At 38.1% G+C, this 17,896-nt stretch overlaps 1 protein-coding gene across 1 annotated transcript in view; it reads left to right on the top strand.

Annotated features, from left to right (window-relative positions):
- Positions 1 to 3,819: 3,819 nt before the first annotated feature.
- Positions 3,820 to 17,896, top strand: part of CFAP61 (cilia and flagella associated protein 61) — a gene marked incomplete at both ends in the record, with an annotated part of 275,048 nt that continues 260,971 nt past the window's right edge. Inside the window, 2 exons of the mRNA XM_084247720.1 lie at positions 3,820 to 3,962; positions 13,318 to 13,468. Coding sequence (XP_084103846.1) covers positions 3,820 to 3,962; positions 13,318 to 13,468 — 294 coding nt within the window. The remainder of the gene's footprint in view (positions 3,963 to 13,317; positions 13,469 to 17,896) is intronic.

Below are 17,896 nucleotides of genomic sequence, written 5' to 3' on the forward strand. Positions count from 1 at the left end.
CACTGGGTAGAGTCAGAAGTGCAGGAGGGTGAGAGAATTCACCAGAGCCAGAGCGGGAACAGAACAGGCAGACTGATGAAATACACTGCTGAGAGGAGCAGCGGGCGCCGCGGGAGAGGTCCGTCGCGCCTGTGGGACCCTCGCCAGAGGCGGGGGATCCAATCTGCGCTGCTGATAGAACTGGCTCTGCAGAGGCTGCAGGCAGCTTGGCAGCCCAGCGCTCAACCACTGGGCCACCAGGGGAGGCCCTCAGTTTTTTTTTTGAATGAGGTCCAGGGTGTGTTATAACTGTGGCCCTCAGGGCTTGTGTCAGATTGGATCACTTCCTGAGCCACTATATGCAAAAAGACATTGCTACCTGAATGTGGGATATCCCTTGTTGGTTCTCATTTTTTTTTCCCCCAAGTTCAACTCTCTTATTGTACTTTCCCATTTTATTTATTCAGGATTTTTATATATTTGTGGTTTAAGTGTTTGATACTGTATTTCACAAACTGGATGTCTCTTTATAGTTTTGCTTGTAAGTTAAAACCAAAGCCAGGAAAGACAATACTTATGGCTATCTTTGACAAGAGTCTGGATATTATTAAAGTATATTTCTACACAAAAAAGATAAAGTATAACATTTGCAAATACGAAACTTTGTTGTCTCATTGTAGAAAGCACCCAAATTCACATTCACAGGGACTGTGAAAAATATAATTGTGTATTATTGATAGATGAGCATAATAGCTCAATAGGGAGATCATCATAGGAGGGTATCTCATCTGAAGGTCCCTTTCACTCCAACTCTGGTAGAAGCATTAACAATTATTAAAATCACAGTATGGTTTGGAAGGTGGCAAGCAGAACCTGGCTGACTACCATTTGAGCATTTTTGCTGCATATTAGCTATAAGGCAGTTTGCTTTAAAAGATAAAATAACTGGCTGATAGTGTGGTTTGATGGTTTGTTTCCAACTTATACAGTACTTCCATTTACATATATATAAATCTTAGCCCTATAGTGGTCTATACAGTGATGAGTAGACAAGTGATATTAAAATAGTGGGTGATAATACCTTATGTATATTGACTTGATAGAAAATATGATGATAAAACTTTCTGGCAGTGTGAAGTAAGAGAGTAGAAAGCCAGACTGCATACTAGGAAAGCATCATGGTAGTATTGCCATGAATCTACATAGTTAAATGTTTTCAAATATCTTCTGTTTTCATGATAATGTCTTTTTACTTTTGTTATTATTTTTCATTGTTATTTACAAATGTTCCTCTTATTTTACATGATTTTTATCTTTTTTTATCGCATCATTGCCTTCTAGTCAGTTAGTAATATAGTGAAAATGTTTGTGACAGAAACTGGGTCTCTTCACTGATATTGTGATTCCACAGCCCTTGCTCTCGATCATAGACCCATGTGAATCACTTTCTGATAGCTGAACTTTCTCTGTAGTTGTTCTACAAAGTGAGAGTGCCTAGGCAGCTTTGCCACAGCGGAGGTGACAGCTAAACCAGTTTAAAGGAATGTTTATTTATGTCTGCAGAATGTAACAAAAAAAATGTTTGAGCCAGTATTTCCTTTTTGGAGATGCATATAAATACCAAAGTTTTCTTCCTTTGTAAAATGTGGAGGTCTATCATTCTGAGCTCAAAGTCCTACAATGCAGCACCTGGCTCCAGTTAAGACTAGCACGAGCTCCCTAATTCACCATTCTGATACCAAGGCTGCGATACAGTGACCACAGAGCACACTTGCGGTAAAGAAGTGATTTCCTAACACCTTGTTCTAGTTAAAGAGAGAATGTCAGACTTTTACTTAGTTCGTGGAAGTTGTTTGCCAGTATTCTGGGCTGCAAAAACATTTAGACTGCTGTGCTGTTTACTTTCCCATTGTAGATTAATAAATTGACATATTTGAGTTTTCCTTTCAGTTTCTGTAAACTTGGACCATCTAGGGCTAGCCCCAAGAACTGAATTTGCTTTGAGAATGCTGATAAAACCATTTTGAAAGCCTACTAAACTAATGAGGCGTGAATTCATCAGGTGAAAGCCACTGTTAGACAAGAATTTCTGGCTACTACTTGTATTGTCCTGACTTCCCCTACATTACCTGCTTTACCTGACACCTTACACTCTTAACTCCTAAAGATTTATAGTTAAGAACAGTCAAGCTACTATTAATCTGAACACCTATAGACTGAGGGCAGGGGACCATTTTCCTGCAAAGCCAGTCCACAGGGCACTTTAACAGAGGAAATGGATGGGGACTGGGCCAGTAGATGCCTGGGGCTCTGTTTCTGACCACACATGTGCCCTGAGGTAAATTACTGCACCTCATGGGCCTCAGTTTCCTCTGCTGATAAAGGAGAAGCTTGGTCCAGTGCTGACTTAGGACCCTGTGATAATCAAGTTCTTTGATACTTTGACAAAATGAAAATTATGCAAGTTTATATCTAAATAACAATAACAGAAAGTGAAATGCTAGAATGTCATGTTTTGAAAGAAAATCATCATACTGTATAATTTCATTTATTAATGTTCAGAAATTACAAAAATCATCAATGTGATAGAGGAAAAAAGTGGTTTTCTTTTGGAGGGACAAAAGACTGGGCTTGGGTGCTATGAGCCAGCTTTCCAGGGTGCTGGAAATGGAAAGTTAATTGGCCTGCCTTTTAGCTCACTGGCTAGTACAACATAAAATGTTCCCCTCTCCCCCACAAAAAAAGACAAAACTAGCAGGCAACTAAAAATCAGAGATATTCAACAAGGGAGAGGGGAGAGAGAGGGGTTAAAACAGGGGCAGGAATTGCAGAAGAGTTTATGGTGATGGTACAAGGGTGACTTGGTGGTGGGAATTTTATGGGGACTAAAACTGAGGAGAAAGCAAACTGTACAAAAATGAATAATGAGGTAATATATATATAGAAATTAAAAAAAATGTAATCAATTCTTACTTTTAAAAAAATAAAAATGAAGTGTTTCTCCCTAGGAAGGAAGGGAAGGATGAAAGAAGGAAAGAGGGAAAGAGAGTACGAGGGAGAGAGACACACACATACGCAGACACTGAGACATGGAGAGCAATTGAAATTGTCTTGTGGTCTGCTGTTCCTGTCAGTGTTTCCCAAAATGTCTTTCTGGAACATTAGACTCTCCATGGTCACTGTCATTAGAGATTTCCCTCAGAAGGGGTGTGGGAAAGACTGAGTTATGCAAAGAAAGCAGATAATTTATTGTGAAACTTTTCAAAGACTTTCATGGGCCTGGTAGCCCCGTAGGAAGGCCATCAAAAGCAGCATTTCCTACCCTTATTTGACTATAGACCTTTTTTGAGTTGTTTTAAAATATCCCTCAGGACTACTGCCCTTCAGGCCCCAGTTTGGGGAACTTTATTTGGAACATGGGCAGAAGCCATCGGTAGTTCTCCTTGTAGCTTGACCACATGCCATGATGGCTGGTTAAGTACAAGAAGACACTGAATCAGTAAGTAATTCCTTTCAATGTTTTCAAATTCTATTGTTTGAATATTTTAAAGCAGCTTTTGTTGCAAACAAAGAATACAGTTGCTGAAAATTCCAGACAGGTCAATTCTCAGAAACATGGTTCTCCTGGAAAGAAACATGGTCAGATGGTTGTCAGTGACAGACGGTTGTTAACAGCCAACCTCCAGGGGAAAACGTGTCCCATGAGCTCTCAAACACAACGATCACTTCGATAGCACAAAACTGAATTAATGTTCACTTTTGTACATAATGTAATTGGACTGGCTTGTCTTCTCAGATTAACAGTAGACTGTTTTCTTTCTTTTTGGGACAGGATAAAAAATGTCAATACTTACTTCTCCAAGAGGAAAGGTAGAAGTGGTTCATTGCCGAAGAACAGAATCACAAGATATTTTTTGTATCGAAAACCTAATTAGAAAATTTACTCAGAAGCTGTTTGGGAGACTTAATATCATCTATCTTCTGTAAGTCCATATCTTCTGTAAGCTAAAGGAAGTATACTGATTTTATCACATACTAGAAAGGGAGCTCCCAGCCTTTGTTCTTATTGAGCATACAGCAAGGAAACAGGTACCCTACTGAGTCACCCAATCATTAAGTCCCACAACAAGATGCAAATTAAATGATTTCACATGGGTTTTGGATTGAGACGAAGTCTCAACTGCCCCACCCACAAGTGGAGTTATACAGGACAAATTAAAATATTGCCTACAATCAATAATTTTGTGAATTTATCTTCTGTCAGGCTCTTTGCTTTGCCAACATGATCTTATTTAATACTCTTGACAATTCTCTGCGGGATCTACTATCATGTCTATTTTACAGATGAAAAAATGGAGGCCTGCCCACAATCAATAAGTGGTAAAACCTGAATTTTCTCTTATCCACCACTGTTAACGTGGTCTAAACTTCAAAATATGCATAAATTCCTTGCTTGAAAGGTTCTTTTCCTTCTAGCTTTTTTGGATTATAGAAATATTCTATCCTTTGTTCCTCATTTTAATTGAAAAAGATGACAGCTCAGTGTTTGGATTTCATAAAGCTTCGTAGTATACAAATGAAATGTTTAAACTAAAGCCAGCCTAAGATATTAAAATTTTTAGTTTCTGACCACTACATTGATGAGCGCTATGTAAATTGACATACTGGAGAGCAGTTCAACAATATGTATAAAATGCTTTCAAAATATATATACACCAATGAAATGTTTTCCTTTTTTGGTATTACGGTGAATATTGTCTGGATGAAAACAACATAGTACATATATACAAATGTAAAAATCAAGGGCCATGCACAGAACATTATCAAAATGAGATCCAAAACTTCTGGAGAATAGCAGAAACCAGTGTCACTTTCTCAGGGAGAATTTTTGCCATATTCTACAAAGTTCAGGCTTCTTTTTTGACAGCTTTGCAAAAACAGAAGATAAATACTCTCTTCACTTAAGCAAGAAAATATATCCCATTTTACAAAATTGGCTTGTTCAGTTAAGAATGAATATAATATAGGGCCTCCCCGGTGGCGCAGCGGTTGAGCGCTGGGTTGCGAAGCTGCTCGCGGCCTCTGCGGCACTTGTTCGATCCCCGGCTGCTCCCCGGCCACCAGAGGAGGGTCCCGCATGGCGCGCAGACCTCTCCTGCCGCCCGCTGCTCCCCTCAGCAGTGTACTTCGGTCCTTCTGCCTGCTCTGCTCCCCGCTCTGGCTCTGGTGAATTCTCTCACCCTCCCGCGCTTCTGACTGTACCCAGTGCATGTATAAACAAAACAAACAAACAAACAAATAAATAAATAAAACATGCCTCTATTAAAAAAAAAATCTATTAAAAAAAAAGAATGAATATAATATAAACTCACTGAGTAAAGTAGACAGTAAGGAAACTAGCTTGTTTAAATTTTAGCATAGTATGAAGGGGAATAAAATCCTTCCCCAAGAATTTATAAGCATTGTTGATATGAGGTTTGTATTACTTACCTGTGTGATCCCAAGAAGCTTCAAAACTTCTTCTCAATAAGTACATTTTTAGATAAACAAAAATGAGTTAGTTTACTAATAGACTGAATAAAGAAAATAAAGGAAAAAAATTTTATTAAAAGCCATCACATGTTAGTATTCCAGTAGACAGACTGAAATAAGTGCAAATCAAGTCTGAAGGTACTTACATAATACAGGTGAAGTTCCAAGGTAAAAGAGATCACAGTAAAAAAATAAAAATCACAAACATACAATGAAACACGCCATTTGTGCAAATCAGTAACAAAAATATACAGCAGAAATCAGACCTTTAAAGATTTCAGATAGGGCCTCCCCTGGTGGCACAGCATTTGAACTGGGCTGTGAAGCTACCTCAGCCTTTGCAGCACCAGTTCGATCCCCGGCTGACAGCTAGGGTCCCACATGGCGCGCAGACCTTTCCTGCCATGCCAGACCTTTCCTGCCATGCGCGCAGACCTTTCCTGCCATACCTTTCCCTCAGCAGTGTATTTTGTCAGTCTGCCTGTTCTGTTCCCCGCTCTAGCTCTACTGAAGTCTCTCACCCTCCCCTGCTTCTGTCTGTACACAGTGCTTATATAAATAAATAAATAAATCTTTAAAAAAAAAAAGATTTCAGATATTGAGTCAGACAACTAACATAAAATATAGTTGAAATTAAAAGCTCAGTGAATGAGTTAGATAACATAATAGACACAGTTGAAGATAGAGTAGTGAACTGGATGATCAATACCAATAAATTATTCAGAATTCAGCATGGAGACAAAGATAAAATATGTGAATGGAACTAATGGAATCAGAACTAATCAGATTTCTAGAAGGAGATAATAGGAAGTGGATAAAAAGCCTATTCAATAGGATAAGAAGGAAAGTGGTGATGATCAGAATAGGAAGCACAAGCTTTCTAGGATGTGGCAAAATCTTCTCAGAGGAAGTGGCATTGCTTCCTGCTATTCTGAAGTTTCTGATTTCATATAAAGTTCTCTCTATAGACTTCTGGAAGGATAATGGAAGAGTCAATATTTGAAGAAATGATGATACAGAACATTCTAGAATTGTTTTTCTCTTAGATCCAGAAAACCCAACAAATCCCAAACAGGATAAATACACAGAAAAATCTGTAACTAAGTACATTATAATAAAACAGCAAAACACCAAATTAAAGAGAAGATCTGAAAAATAACCAGAGCAAAAAAGGCAAATTACCTGCAAAGAATTTCAGATTAGACTAATAGATGATTTCTCACTATCATAATGGTAGCCAGGAAATAGTGGACTATCTGCAATATAGGAGAGAAAATGACATCAACCTGGAACTGTTACCTAGTGATACAATTTTTAATACCTAGGGAAAAATGAAAAATGAACACATTTTCAGGCTGTGTTAATAGACCAATATTCTCTGAATAAAGGAAATTCCTCAGAACATATTCTAGGCAAAAGAAAAACTCAGCTGGAAAGATTAAGATATAAAAAGGAAAGTAAATAAAAATATGAGCAAAGTGGTAAATCTAAGGAAAAATCTAACATATAAAACAATAACAACCACTTTTAATATAGATAGTAATTATAAATAGTAAATTATAAGATATAAATAATACTTATCTAAGTACAAAAATGGCATGTAATTTGGGGAGGCATGAGATTAGATTTAAAGGACTCTTAAGGTATTATTTAAGGAGAGTGGTAGCTAATATACAAAGGGACCTTCCCCTACTCCATGAATTGCGTGTCCTGGCATTTATGTCCTTGTATAGTCCCTTCTCACTGATTCAGGCCTGGCCCTGTGTAGCCTATAGAAACCAGCAGAAGTGACACTGAATGATCTCAAGTGTAGGTCATATAAAGTCTTGTACTCCTGCTGGGGCTCTGGGACCACTCCCTCTCAGTAACCTAGACGACATATTATTAAGCATTAAGTAACATGGTCACATGCAGTTGCTTTTTTGATAACTTCAGCTGAGTTCCCAGCCAATAGCCAGCATCAACTGCTGTGAGTGAACCAATTTAGATATTGATTATTCAGATGGCTCCAGTCATAGCCACCATTTTACTGCCATCACATGAGAGGACCCAAGTAAAAACTGCTTAGTTGAGCCCAGTCAACTCACAGAACTATAAGATAAATAATAAAGATAAAATAGATATGCCTCATTGGAGATTTTCATATGCTTCTCTTGAACGGGAGATTGAGCAAACAAAGTTAAATATAAAAGATTTCAACATGAACACAATATAATAACTTGTTCTAGTGGACATAGTGTGTCCAATATTAAAGAATACATAATTTTTCAAGTGTACATGGAAGTATGTATAATAATTGACTCCCTCTTAGTTCATCAAGCCTAACTGTTTAGAATCATATATAACACATTCTTTGACCACTGAACAATGGAATTAGTACTCAGTTGCCAAAAGATAATTAAAAAACAACTATGTATACTATTTTAAAATGCAAATATAAATGAATTTAAAAAATAAATCATGGGTCAATAAAGAAAAATGAAAATTGGAATACACTGAATTGAATGAAGATATCTTAATTCATATATTATCTGTGTTTATAATAAACACATAGGGTGAGGTATGTGAGACATTTGGGTTCTCTCTCCCAGGTACCAATGCTGCACCAGCATGAGAATGAGTGCCATTTCCAATTTTGAAACTTGGGTGCCTCTCCTGCCTCATCCAGTTCCAGCCATACTCAGTAGCCATCAATATTATGCCACTGGGAACCTTGTGCCTCCAGATAGAAAGTCTGGTTACTCTACTAGAGAGAGAACATGGAGAAACCACATTGAAAGGCCATATTATGTGGAGAATTGGTGATCCCAGCGCATAGCAAGAAGCAAGGCCCTGGGTTAGCTGTTCAACAGCTACTGGTTGTTTGAACCACCCTTGCTTTGAAGTGTAATACCTGTGAGTGAAATATCTGTCTTTGAGGTTCACTACAGCACATGGCTCTGATGTTTCCTGAATGAAATCTTAACCTATAGAATCATGAGCAAATAAAAGTGGAGGCGGCAGCAACTAGATTTGGATTAATTTAATATGTAGAAATTGATGAACAAACAGCTGGTCTTCGAGGAAACTTAAAACCTTAATTGCTTACAGTAGAAGAGATGACAGACCTGAAATTCATGTTCTGATTTTACCCCTAAGTTAGAAAAATAGCAGTTAAATCAACTCAAAAAACAAGCAAACAAACAAACAAAACAAACAAAAAAACAGAATAAAGGAAATAAGGGTTGAGAGCAATTTATCTCATATCTATTAATGAAATAGAAAACATTCAGTAGAAGATTACCGAATTCTAAAGTAGGTTCTTTAAAAAGGCTAAAAAATAGGATAAACTCTTGACAAGAAAATGACTCAGATAAAAAAATAGTATTAAAAGAGCATAAATACAGACGTTGCAGCTTAAGCAGGTGATAAAAGGCTCAAAGGCTATTGAGAGCCACAGTTCCTTGGGACTAGTTGTGTTTCAGAATGCAGAGTTTTAAAAGTTAATTCTGTGCATTTCCCAAGTACTTCATGGCTCGCTATAAACTCACACAAAATATTGTGATATTCGAATAGCCCCATATCACTTTCTGTCCAATTTTGCTACTGACTAAACTCTAAGATGAAGTTCTGGTTTCTGGGGCTTTTTGGATTTTGAAGAGATTAGAGAACTGTATAAAAACATCATGCCAAAAAATTTGAAAAATTGAAAAGTATAAATTTCTAGACAATGAAGCTTCTTAAAGTTAACTAAAATGTTACAGAAACCCATTAAAGAAATTGAATCAGTAATTTTAAATGCTCCCACTAATAGAATAGGCCCAACTGCCTTAACAAGCCTGTTGTACCAAAATACAAGGATTAGGTTTGTCCCAACTGAATGAAACTTCCTTCAAGCAGAATAATAGAAAACACTCCTTTATGTAAATAAATTCTAAATCCACAGCTTGTTGACAAATGTGTAATTCTGACTGGTTCTTCCCAAGGAAGAACAAGTTTACCTGAGTAGTTTACCTAAGCAGGAGGGTGGATGATTATTAGGCTGTCCGAATGATCACCATTTCTTCCGCAGCCTCCAAAGGAGGCTGATGTGGGAGAGGAGTAGTAGGAGTTAAAATGGGATTCTTGTAACCCAAAAGACTGCAACCTGCCTTAGAAACCAGTGTATTTCCAGAAGTAAAAGTAAATTTACATTTCCTTTAATGTCCTGGGTCTGCCAAAACAACTTGTAGTTGAAAGCCCTTATCTTTCATTTTTCTTATTAGGCAACTCCGGTCCCCCAAGAAGGCCAATCTTGATTTACAGACATTTCTAAAACTGGTAGCTTCTGGTTTACTCAGTTTCATTTTATTGATGGCTCTCTCAGTTGCAATGATGCAAGAATAAATAAAACTGATGTTACCTGAGAACCCTACTGAATTTTAGGGGAGAAAATGAGCAGTTCGGGCACAGCAGCTAAGTAGGAAAAGAACTAACAAAAGATATCGTCATTTCCAGATGTCACAGTGCAGAGTTTGTAGTGTGGGTAGAGGGGATGCAAACCACAGCCAGCTGTGTTCAGTGTGCAGTGGACACAAAGGGAACTCCGAGTTCTGTTTCATTCATGCTGCTTAACAAAGCAGAAAATGGGGACACGTTTCACCAAGCTTTCCATCAAGTATAGTTAAGTTAAATGAGTTTTGGCTGTACTTGGAAAATTCCCTAAACCAATTAAATAAATGAGACATTACTCTAATGAAAAGGACTGATTTCTATTGAGGGATAACATCTTTTAGCTTGAACATATTTTGCGTGAAATATATATGTGTGTGTATATATATAAATGCATTTAGAAATTATATATTACATGTAAATATGTATTTTAAATGATTTTTCATTGACACAACATTGCATTGTAACTTTATATATAATGCTATAGAACATATGCTTCAGAAGTTCATCATAAGTCAACATCTGTATACACTACATACGTTCACCCATAAAAGTTCAATTCTGTCTTTCACCATATAGTTGATCACTTTTACCTGATTTATTTACTCTCACTTCATCCCTCCCTTCTGGTAACCACAAATTTGATTTTATTACCTAAATGTTTATTTTTGTTTTATTTAGTTCATTCAATTGTTGATTACTCTGTATACTACCTATGAGTGAAATTATATGCTGTTTTTCTTCTCTGTCTGATATAGTATGTTTAAATATATAAATGTGTGTATATATCTATATCTCTCTATATAGATATACTGAATGGGGCTCTTCTGGTTTGAATTTGGCTTATTACAGCAGATAATTTAAAATCCAGCTTTTGAAAACATGCCTTATCCCTCTTTTTCCTCCTCTCCTTTGCTCCCATGATGATTTTTATCTGTCTACAGAGAGGATCTAATGGCTAGGAGGTAATAAGAAGTGGAAATTATACAGCAAACAGATAATGCTATAAAAGTTACTTCTTACACTCAGCCATTTGGAAATTGTCCTGTATTTTCCCACTGAAACAAAGTTGTCTGTGGCTGGCTTCCCAGACCAACCCACAAAAGTCTACTTAATCAATAATGTCTGTGCAGTATAGTACTATGCTAATTGTACTATAGAACCCAACAACCATCCTAGGTTCCCACGGATAAATGTATTTCAAGTTTAAATTGGGATTCCAGGAATACATTTCCCATGCTTCCCTGAGGGGATGGTGGCTCCCCTGTCTTAGCTCTTGCCTACTTCCTCTCCACCACCATTGTCATCATCATTGATGTTGGGGGGTGTTCTTGAAGGGGGTTGTCCTGTGTCCCAGAACTTTCTCAGCTGAATTAGAGTGAGGCTAAGCGTGAAGCCTGGGACAGAACAGCCCACAGGACAGGAGCTGGCAGTAGTCTCTGCAATGGTGGAATGAGAGTTAGGGGCTTCAATGAATCAGCCAGGAGAAGTTATGGGGTGCTGCATGCTCCTGCTAATGGATACTGTATACACAGACACAGGGAAGTCTGCTGTAGTGCTTGCCTAGGGCCCTTGGGCCAAGTACAGCCATGGTGGAGAGCCTCATGATTGAGGGAGGGGTATGGCTTCTTATGAAAAGGGATGGTGGATGTAGGTGCTGAGGTGGACAACCCTGGCATAGTATTACCCCCAAATTCCCTTAACTCTGGCAGTTCCCAAGGTGATTTGATTTGATAACAATAAGGAACAATTTTTGTTTCAACTATTTCATCTTTATTTTTAGTGTTACTTTCTATTTACAGCAAGGGTCTCTGATTTTTCTGTTTATAATATAGTGATACAAATTTCCTATTATAATACTTAAGCCAAAAGTAAACTGATGAAGAAAAAAATAAGTACATATAGTGCATGTGTGAGAGACTTTTTTGGTGATCAGCTCTAGCAAAATGATATGCTGTCAAGTGAGAAAAAGCAGGTTACAAATAGTATGGGTTGTTTGATTTCATTTAGAAAGACACACAGTACATTTCATTGTATAGCTACCCTCAACAAAAGATAAGTTTGGAAAGAGAGACACCAAAATGTTGACAGGAATCGGTTATCAATGGGAGCTGGTAGTAACTTCTCAATTTTTTAAAAATTTATTCTTGCTTGTGAGTATTTTCCAATTTTTGCACTGGTGATACATTGCCTTTGCAATAAAAATACAACTGGAAAGCACACATATACATGCTTTCTATTCTCTCCATTGTCTCTTTTCCTTCAGTTATATACATACTATCTTCTTTCCTTGTCCTTTTAATGGGGTTATGGGTAACTTCTGTCTTCTTTGTTCTTTGAAGGAACATTTAAATCTTTTTTCTCAATTTAAGATTATCAGCCAAGAAAGTGAAAGCTGCATCTCAGTTTAAATAGATACAAGCGACATGGCAGACCTCTCCTGTCTCGCCCGCTGTTCCCCTCAGCAGTGTATTTCGTCAGTCTGCCTGTTCTGCTCCCTGCTCTGTCTCTGGTGAATCCTCTCACCCTCCCATGCCTCTGGCCTGTACCCCGGTTCGTGTATAAATAAATTAATCTTTAAAAAAAAATGAATAGATACAAGCAATCCTCTGTGTAGTAGACTATGTGCTGTCTCTTAAGTCATAGCTCTCACTGTCATGATGGCCACATAATAGGGTAGTAATTAGGAGGAACTATCAAGATATCTCTTTGGGATAGCCACCAGAGTGAGAGTTGGAAAATCTTCTCTTCTATTGTTTTTATTAACTCACTGTGTTGATTTAGCTTAAGCAAGACCCCTCAGGGTCTCCATTTCTGCAGCTGGATCAGGTGATAAGATTTAATTAACCCAAAGATATAGACTTAGGGATTGTGGAAATTCATTAAGAATGCTGACAGGATGGAGCTAAACTCTTAGCTTTGTTGATGAGCATAGGTGACCAACTCATCACCATATGTCTAGGACTTTTCTGATTTTAGCACTGACAGTGCCATGACCTAGTGCTCCTTCTGTCCCAGGGAAACAGGCACAGTAGTTTCTGTTTCTACACTAACTTTCTGAGTTTGGCAAACACAGTGGAGTTTGCAACATGGAGAGGATAAGGAAAACTTTGTAGTCAAACGATTTTCCTAGCCAGTCTCTAAGGGAAGGATAGCAGATATTTAAGATCATAAAAAGGACACCTTTCTATTGAAATGTAATTTTCAATACAAATTTAATTGATAACATTAGAAGTCGTGATAACATTAGAACAACTCCCAGAGTTGTTGCCACATTGGTCCCACCTCTACCATAGGTTGCCATGCATTATGCAGAGTTTGCTGAGCTCCAGTAGCCAAATGAGGGAGAGTGTTATCTTCTCTTCCCACTTTTCACAATTTTAATTATTTCCACAGGGAAAAGGCAAACCTTGCTGTGACCCTCCATAATGATAGGGAGGAGATCATGGCCCAGGCCACCTTCATGGACTATCCCAACTGGAATGTTGCCAAGCAGGACACCTGGGTGTCTCTGATGAAAGAGTTGGACAGTGAAATCCCATGCACAGTAAGCAGTCACCACCATGATCTTACGTTTGTATATGTGTCTTTTCAGTTGTTAGACTGAACAGTGCAACATAAAGTTTATGACATTATGACACTTAGAAATGAAGTTAGCTGGTGGGAGGAATGGGGGATCCAAGATAGTAAATCCAGAGGATATAGAAAGTGGGGGGGGGGAGCAGGGGAAAACCAGGGAAGTCAACTGTTGGTAAGATCCAGGTCACTCTGCTGGTGAGAACTGAGAGGCAGGAATTATTCGGAATGTCAATGTGTGCTTTCCAGGTCTCCACACTGTGCTCTGAGTGTTGGTATCCAAAATCTTTGCTATGCTGGGAGAGTCCCTGCCATCTACAAATTTGCCCCTGTAATGACAGCAGAGCTTCAGATTCACATTGCGTTCTATAATTTTCAAATGCCCTCATGGACTCAGGCTCATTTGATGTCTTCTCTCTGAGGACACATGAAACAACCTGTTGACTAATGGGAACCAGCCATCAGTTATCAGGGAAGTGGGACCTTAGTTACTGGTGCCACATCTGAGCTTCCCTGCCCTTGGCCTAACATACTGGCCCCACTTTCTGTAGAGATCAAGAGGGCTGTGGTTGGTATGAAGGCTTTGGGCGGTATGCTTTCTTGCTATTGGATTTCAGCAGTGTTCCCAAAGTTGAATGCATGAATGAGTTTACTACCCATATATGCATGCATGTACACACACACACACACACACACATACACACACACCAGCACATTATTCAGTTTTTATTCTGCCAAATGGTATCTGTCCTCTCTGTTCCCTACCCCAACACCCGTCTACCCTGGTATCTTTGTCAGAAAGTTATCTCAAATTTGAAAATAGGCCTAAAGAATTCTCTCTGTCTAATGCTTGTGGTACCTTTGATTGGCTTTCTTTAGACAGGGCTGTGTACAATTCTGTAGAACAGAGATCCACTTGTAGATTTGTGTTTATTTGACATGTAAATGATTTCTTTCTAGTGAATGAGAGAGCTTAACATGTTATGGTTCATGGCCCAAGAGAACATTAGCTGTTTTGTATCATACCCAGCAACCTTATTCTAACATTCCTTCATTAAATTATCTGAGTGTCCAGCTCTTCAAATATGATGAATCATTTTTGTTATCTCACTGGTTTCCTCATTAATTGATGGACTGAATAAATGTGACTTGTGTTAATTTTTTATTTGAATTAGGGTCATGATTTTACCTTTTGAAAAATTATAGAGTAATACCATTATTCATAAATCCTTTCCCTCTTTGTTCTTTTAAGATTGTTTCTTTTTATTTATTTTTTATATTAATTTTTTTTTTACATCATTGTTCTTTTTTTTTTTTTTAAAGATTTATTTATTTATTTATACAAGCACTGGGTACAGTCAGAAGCGCAGGAGGGTGAGAGAATTCACCAGAGCCAGAGTGGGGAACAGAACAGGCAGACTGACGAAATACACTGCTGAGGGGAGCAGCAGGCGTGGCAGGAGAGGTCTGTCATGCCATGTCCGACCCTCGCCAGCTGCCAGGGATAGAACTGGCACTGCAGAAGCTGCAGGCAGCTTTGCAGCCCAGAGATCAACTGCTGTGCCACCAGGGAGGCCCAACATCATTGCTCATTTTTAAATAATATTTGTTTTACCCCACCCCCTCGGGTACAGTTCCCACAGAGCTTCACCAATGCACCGTGTACTGTCACCTCAGTCCCCTGTGCTCCTCCCTCCCTCCCTCTGATCCCTCTCCCTCCATCTCCCCTGCAGGATGTCTCTGATTTATAATTGTCTGTTTTTGCTTTGTTGTGTTTTGAAGCTGTTATTTTTTTACACTGATGTCTTATTTGGTTCCCCTATATTCCTGCCATAAGTGAAACCATTTGATATTTTTCTTTTTCCTTCTGGCTTATTTCACTGAGCATAATTCCTTCTAGTACTATCCACGTTGCTGAGAATGGCATGAGTTTATCTTTTTGACTGCTGAGTAATATTCCATTGTGTATATGTACCACATCTTCTTGATCCGGTGATCTATTTTTGGGCATTTGGGTTATTTCCAGGTTTTGCCTATTGTCAATAGTGCTGCAATAAACAAAGGTGTACAGTTGTTTTTTTGAATCAATGTTTTTGTATCCTTTGGGTAGATCCCTAGGAGTAGAATTGCTGGGTTTTATGGTAGCTCCATTTTTAGTAGACCGAGGAACCTCCAGACAACTTTCCATAGTGGTTGCACCAGATTGCACTCCCACCAGCAATGTAGGAGAGTTCCTTTTTCACCACACCCTCGCCAACATTTGTTGTTGCTTGTTTTTTTGATGTGTGCCATTCTTACTGGTGTAAGGTGGTATCTCATTGTGGTTTTAATTTGCATTTCCCTGATGATAAGGGATGCTGAACATTTTTTCATATGCCTGTTGGCCATTTGCATTTCCTCTTTGGAGAAACATCTTTTCTTCTGTCCATTTCTTGACTGGATTGTTCAGAAAGTTCTTCTACCCATTTCTTGACTGGATTGTTTATTTTGTTTTTGTTGAGTCATGTGAGTTCTTTGTATATCTTTGTGATCAGTCCCTTATCAGTTGACTGGAGTCAACTGATTTGACTCCAGAGATTTTTTCCCAATCAGTGGGGTAACTTTCTGTTTGGGTTAATGTCTCTTTTGCTGTGCAGAAGCTTTTCAATTTGATGTAATCCAAGGTGTTTATGTTTTCCTTGACTTTCTTTGCTTTGGGTGATGAGTCTTTAAAGATGTTATTGCGATGTATGTCTTGTAGTGTTTTACCTATATTTTGTTAAGATTGTTTCTTTTTAAACTACCTTCCATAAACAATTTAGCACTGGGCTGTTCAGTTTAGTGGCCACCAGTCAGTTGCATGGAATTACTGAGCACTTGAAATGTGACTAGACTGAATTGAGATATGCTGTAAGCACAAAGCACATACCAGATTTCAAGTACTCAGTAGAAAAAGGGATGCAAAGTATCTCATTAATTTTTATATTGATTACTTGTGAAAATAATAATAATTTGAATCTGTTAGGGTTAAATCAAATATATTAAAATAAATTAATTTCACCTGTTTATCTTATGTGTCTAGAAGAAAACTTAAAATTACACGAATGACTTGTATTTGTGGCTTATTTTTCTTTTGGACAGCATTGGTATAAAGCCTTAAGTCTTGGGGCCTCCCTGGTGGCCTAGGGGTTATGTCTCAGCACTGCCACAGTGAAGGCCTTCTGTTACAGCCCTCTTGGGCGTCCTGAGTTTAATCCCTGGCCAAGGGAACTAACCCACATGGCACAGCAGACCTCTCCTATCTTACCTGCTGTTCCTCTCAGAAGTGTATTTCAGTAGATCTGCCTGTTCTGCTCCCTACTCTGTTTCTGGTGAATCCTCTCTCCCTCGTACCTCTGGTCTATACCCCGGATCTTCCATGTAAAGATGAATAAATAAAATCTTTAAAAAATATAATAAATATAGCCTTAAGTCTTAATATGTTATCTCTCCTTAGGGTGTTTGCAACTGAAGTAATGATTTTTATTTTAAAGCTAAAGAATGAATCTTGAATTAGAAAAGTTACATGCTACTTTTTGAAAGTTTGCTCTATGCCACCTTGCTTTTATGGTAGACCTATGTTAGTACCTGTTTTCAATAGCAAAAAAAAAAAAAAAATTCAAAAAAGATTTTCACTTTACAACAAGAGGAAAACTGTGAAACAGTATTCAGAGTGATTTTGCAGAATTTGTTCTAGAGGCAGCACTACCCCAAATAGCAAGAGTGGCTCCAGCCAACATTTTCCCTGGGCACTCCTTTATACACGTTGTGTATTTTCCCTCTCGTCCCTACTTTTATTGTCTGTTAGTGTTATTTTAGGTTTATGTGTTACTTAGTATGAGTTAGGAGGTTATTTTTTTGGACCTTAAAATGCTCAACTTTTTCCATATCAAGGAGTGGTTATTGCTTCTTTGCTTTGTGCCATTTCAACTTATGAAAGTTTTCACAGGAATGCTCTGCTTTAACATAGCTGTGGAAACCAGGAAGACAGAACTTGAAAGTAAACCAGCCAAATAAAAAGCTGCAGAGCTAGTCTTGTTCAGAATGTAAAGTAGCTGTTATGTTAAATTATTGTGGAGTTGATTAGATGAGTTAATACACGGAAGGTGTTTATATTGGTGTCATTGTTGTTCCTGTTATTATATGGTTGTACTCCCAAAAACTATTTAGAAAGGTTTTTGTCAAGATATCCAGGGTAGGACTTTTCCAGTGAGTCATCTTGGTATGTGAAGTTAAGTTTGATGAAGACCCTGCAGGTCTTGGAGGAAACTGTTAACATTATTTTAAAAATACACAATGCCTACGTTTAGTACTAACTCCAGAAACTGATCTTTTTTATTGGCGAAACTAATAGAGGCAAGGTTTTGTCCTGTGAAGTCAT

Source organism: Talpa europaea, assembly GCF_964194135.1.
Source record: "Talpa europaea genome assembly, chromosome: 11".
NCBI lineage: Eukaryota > Metazoa > Chordata > Mammalia > Eulipotyphla > Talpidae > Talpa > Talpa europaea.